This window comes from Nannospalax galili, unplaced genomic scaffold (genome assembly GCF_000622305.1).
Source record: "Nannospalax galili isolate Female #2095 unplaced genomic scaffold, S.galili_v1.0 scaffold305, whole genome shotgun sequence".
NCBI lineage: Eukaryota > Metazoa > Chordata > Mammalia > Rodentia > Spalacidae > Nannospalax > Nannospalax galili.
Genome location: NW_008356258.1, coordinates 3246862 through 3251725, shown reverse-complemented (window position 1 = coordinate 3251725; position 4864 = coordinate 3246862). Strand labels below are relative to the sequence as shown.

At 41.9% G+C, this 4864-nt stretch overlaps 1 protein-coding gene across 1 annotated transcript in view; it reads left to right on the top strand.

Moving 5' to 3' along the window:
- The window catches only part of Tmem154 (transmembrane protein 154), a 54348-nt gene extending 50730 nt beyond the window's left edge, over window positions 1–3618 (top strand). Inside the window, exon 7 of the mRNA XM_029556768.1 lies at window positions 999–3618. Coding sequence (XP_029412628.1) covers window positions 999–1014 — 16 coding nt within the window. The 3' untranslated portion in view covers window positions 1015–3618. The remainder of the gene's footprint in view (window positions 1–998) is intronic.
- The last annotated feature ends 1246 nt before the right edge of the window (window positions 3619–4864 follow it).

The window sequence follows — 4864 nt, the reverse complement described above, 5'->3', positions numbered from 1 at the left end:
AAAAAAAAAAAAAAATGCCCCATAGTTTTTTTTTTTTTTTCTTGGTCTCTTTGAGATAGGATTTCCCTACAGCCCCAGCTGACCTGGAACTCTCTATGCAGAACAGGCTAACCTCTATCTCACAAGATCTGCCTGTCTCTGCCTCCCGACTTCTGGGGGACTACAGGGGTATGCCCTAGCAAACACATGATGCTTTGCTGAGTAGAATACTGAAGAGTCAGATGGAAGCCCACTGCTGTAGACTGCATACACCGAATGTGAAGGGGATCATAGATCTGCTCACCTTGGTCATTCATGCCCTTCCTTGGGGACAAAGTTGACTGAAAATAGAGAGGGACACCAGTGGAGAAGAGATACAGGAGGAAAGGTCCTGCTCTCCAGGACCCTCAGGTGAAGCCCCAGTCCCACTGAGGAAAATCCGTGAAGCCAGGTATTTGTCAAAGGTAGCCAGACTTGAAACAAAAAGCACAAATTGGCCAACAGCGTGGTCATGTTCAAATACTAGGTCTATAAGTTATAACCATTCCCACCCCAAGGTGCCCAGATGGAATTCTAAATGGCACAGAAAAGGCACCTCCATCCCTTCTGTGGGCTTGAACAAGATGTGCTGTTGAAAACAAGCCAGGACCACAAACTCTTGAGGGAAAACAACACATGGTTTTTTTTTAAAAAAAGATAATTTGGCATCTATTCATAGAGAATAGGATTAGATTTAATTAAAGGAGGGAACCCCCAACTCCATCTGGTTCACTCCTTGCCAGCGCTGAAGAGGGATATTAGAAGGAAAGCTAGGGATTATTTCTTGGCATGCATGGCATTTCTCCTCAGGGATCAAATCTAAAATTTAGACTGGCCTTTGTTTGGGAAATTATAAGCTGAACAAAGCTGGCTTTCTGATTGTTTATCTTCTTTTGAGTCACCTCTGTAAATGGAGGGATCATCTCTCTGTTGCTTCTTGGAAATACACTATTGTTCTGTTCTGATTTTTTTTTTTCCAGTGACAATGGATCCTAAAACTGAGCAGTGCTGATGTTTTCCAAGAGAGCATCCCCTGAGGGCACCTGCTGGGCCTGGCAAGCAAGAATGAAGAAGAGACAAGTTTAATTAATTTCAAATCAGTGTAGACACAAGAACCTTTGCTGTTTCTTCCACTGCCTACTCTTCAAATGATGGCATCACTTGGAAGAATTAGGGACTGAGCAGCACTCAGAGAGGCCTGGCTGCCAGCCAGCCCACTCTGAGGGTGGAGAAGGAGCCATGGGAGGCGTCGGCTTCTCATCAGTGTGTGGCCCCTGCTCACAGCCTCCGTTGTCCTTGGCCACCTTAACTCCCTGTTGCTTTTCTGCTTCATCCTTCACAGTGTTAAATCAAGAAGTTGTTTTTATCTGTGGTCTTCTTTTGGGTCACCTTACTACCTAACCAGTTTTGGATAATTTCCTGTCATTATTCAAGTCCTCTGATGGTCAAGTCCACTTGGAGGGACTTTCCTCAGTGACACTTATAGAAAAGACACCAAACAAAACAGGTGTTTCAGTGTCTACACCATCCCTGGGAGGTTGTCAAGCTTTTTTCTGACCTGCCAAAAAGCTTCAGCAAGAGATTCCACTGTCCTTGTGAGATAGCAATCGGGTATTTGGGAGTGTTTGACTTAGTCACCCCTGGAAACTTCTTGGAAGAACTAGGAATCTTCAAAGAAAGAACCAACCTTTTCCTTCTCAGCTTAAATCACTTCAACAAGTAGCATCTTCTTGAAGCTCTTATTCTGATCTTGTCTCAACATATATCTCTGGACTATGCTACATAGGCTTGGAATGTATGCAGGTAGGGGTCATCTGTTACTCTTCTGTGTCACAGCAATCTTTAAGGTTGTTTGAATCAACTGAATAGGGACAGGAAATATCTGTACCCATGGCACTTTGCATTCTTTCCTGCCAGGCTGGGAAGAGCCTGGTGTCCTCAACACAGCATTCAGGAGGTTGCTCTCAGAACATCAGAGATGATATGCTACATGATATTGGTTGACATCCACATGCTAAAAGCAATGAAGCAAAATGTAGAAGAGCACGCTAACCTCTCCTCTCACATAAATCAGCCTCCATTTAATCCTTCATTTTCTAATTCTGACCTTTAAAAAGCAATCTAGAAAATTGAGTCCTCAGCTCTCCTGGGATGCTTGATATTTTATTCCAGGAAAGAAACAAAGAATGACAATTTTATTTTGCTAACCACATATAAACTGAGGGGAGATAAGGTTAACCAAACTTTTGCTGCTGAATTTTGGGTCTGTGTTTGATAGGCTGCCGTCATGCAAGCCTAAATTCCATTTCTGCCTGTTCAGGGCTCCTTACCAAGTCCTTGCCTTCTGAGATATGCAGATAATTTTATAGGCAGAGTTCCAGGCCAGGGTGGTCTCTCTATTCAGTAAAGGCTACAATTGTCTTGTTGCATTGAATCCCTGCTCTTCTGTTGTCCTGGGACTGTGCAGAGCTTCAACAAGACAGTGTTCCTGGTATATATCCTCAGCAGATGTGTCTGTCGTGTTCTCATTAGCACATCCTAACAGGACTCTTTGAGTTAGTGCTATTGTGAATAGTCACAATCAATGTATAATTTGCACTGATTCTCAGATATTTATGCCACAATTGCTGCTTTCTGAATGATCATTGCTTGTCTGTTCTGCTCAGGTCTGTTACTTTAAATTTGTTTCTCTTTCTCAGAAGTCTCAGTTCTTTCTTTCTGTAGATGTCTAAGACCCTTGCTGAGCACCCAGGCCATTAACCTTGATCCCACCTTATCCAATAGTGAACTTTAGAAGTTCTCAGAAGTTTAAGGGGTCTTGGACTCTCACTTCGATAAAGCAGTATTTCATGATGTGATAATATTCTCATTCAATATGCTAAATACTCAGATTCCTGAAGAAATGTACCAGCATTTCATTGAGCTTATGTCTGAGAACTTTACAGACGTCTATAATTGCACAGTGTACAGTCACTTTTTACAAAGCTAGTTTGTTCTGGCAAGACATGTGAAGTTAATATGGGTCAAACAATCAAATACTAATCCTGGGATCCTGAATCTTTTTATTACTATGCAACCAATGTGTAGAATATGTGCATGACAATTCCAAGAATTGTTCTTAAACCAAAAAAGGAGGCTTTACATTATATTAGTAAAAAACAACAACCAAAAATCCTCATTAATTTATCCTAATCGAATAGCTCATGAGAAGAAAATCTGACTTAAAATCATTTGAAGAAAGATTGGGGATTTAGTTAGTGGCCAGAGTATTTGTCTAGCATGCACAAAGCCCTGGGCTCAATCCCCAGTACAATACAAACCAGACATGGTAGCAAGAGAATCCAAAGTTCAAGGTTATCCTCAGCTACATAGTGAGTTTGAGTTCAGCCTAGACTACATAAGACTGTGACTTTAAAAAAGTTAAAGATGGTTCAGGGGTTAGAAGCACTGATTCCTCTTGCAAAGGGCCCGGGCTCAATTCCTAGAACCCACATGGTGGCTAACAACCATCTATAACTCCAGTTCCAGGGGATCCGATGTCCTCTTCTGACCTCTGCTGGTGTTACACAACATGGGTGCACTTCTACACATGGAGGCAATACACTCATACACATAAAATAATAAATAAAAATAAAAAGTTAAAGATACATGTTTGGGTGTTTGTTTTTTTTTGTTTTTTTTTTGTCATTTTAAGCAAACTAGGAACTGGGTTAACAACAACATTGCCTAGCCAAATTCCTTGGGAAACTTGTTTCAATAAACACATTAAAATATCCATTTGTGACTCTTTTTAAAAATACTGTTATTGGATTTGCTCTTTGACAGTTTTCATGTATATAAACTACATTCTGATTACTGTAATCTCCAACCCTCTCTAGTCTCCTTCCCACCCATCTCCCTCCCTCTACAAGTACTTTTTCCATTTTTGAATCATTTTGTTTTGTTATGTTTTGTTTTGAGACCTACTGAGTTTAACTAGGATTGTCTGTGTGACAAGAGTTTGGAACTATCCATTAGAGTCTGGTGGGCTTTTTAGTAGGGTACACTAATGAAGACAATGACTGCCCCAGAATCCATCAGTAGCCAATAGTTCACCAGAGAGAGTATATTGGTTTGTGTCTCTGATGCTGTGAGAAAACTCAGACTAAAACTAATTTCAGGAGGAAAGGGTTTATTTGGCTTACATTTCCACATTCTGATCATCAAGGAAGTTAGGGCAGGAACCTGGAACAGGAACTGATGCAGAGATAGAGGAAATCTGCTTGCTGGCTTGCTCCCTTTCTTATACAGCTCAGGGCCCCCTGCCTAGGGATGGTACCGCCCACAGTGGGCTGGGTCCTTCTACATCAATTAGCAATCAAGACATGCCCCACAGATATGCCCACAGGCCAACCCCCAACAGAGGCAATTCTTCAATTGACTGGTCCCTCTTCCCAGGTGACTCTAGTTTATGTGAGTTGACAATAAAAACTAACAAGTATAGCATGCAAGCATGAGGACCTGAGTTTGATCCCTGGAACCTGTGTAAAAACTTTAGGCATGATGGTATGCACTTGTTAGCTCCTGTCTGATACATGATTGATTGCTGACAAGCCCTGTCTTATGTAGACTTACTGCAGGCAGCCACAGCTGCTGTGAGGTCATGACTGCATTTGCTGTGCCATGCCCATAAGGCAGCATTTCACAGCCCTCATCTTCCAGCTTGTACAGTCTTTCTGGCCCCTCTTCCTCAATGATCCTTGAGCTTTAGAGGGGATGGTGTGTTTAACCTGGAGCATCTGTAGAAACAAATGATACTTCCAGTCTTAATCAGAGAAGCTTCTCTCTGCAGTAGGGGTAGACAACT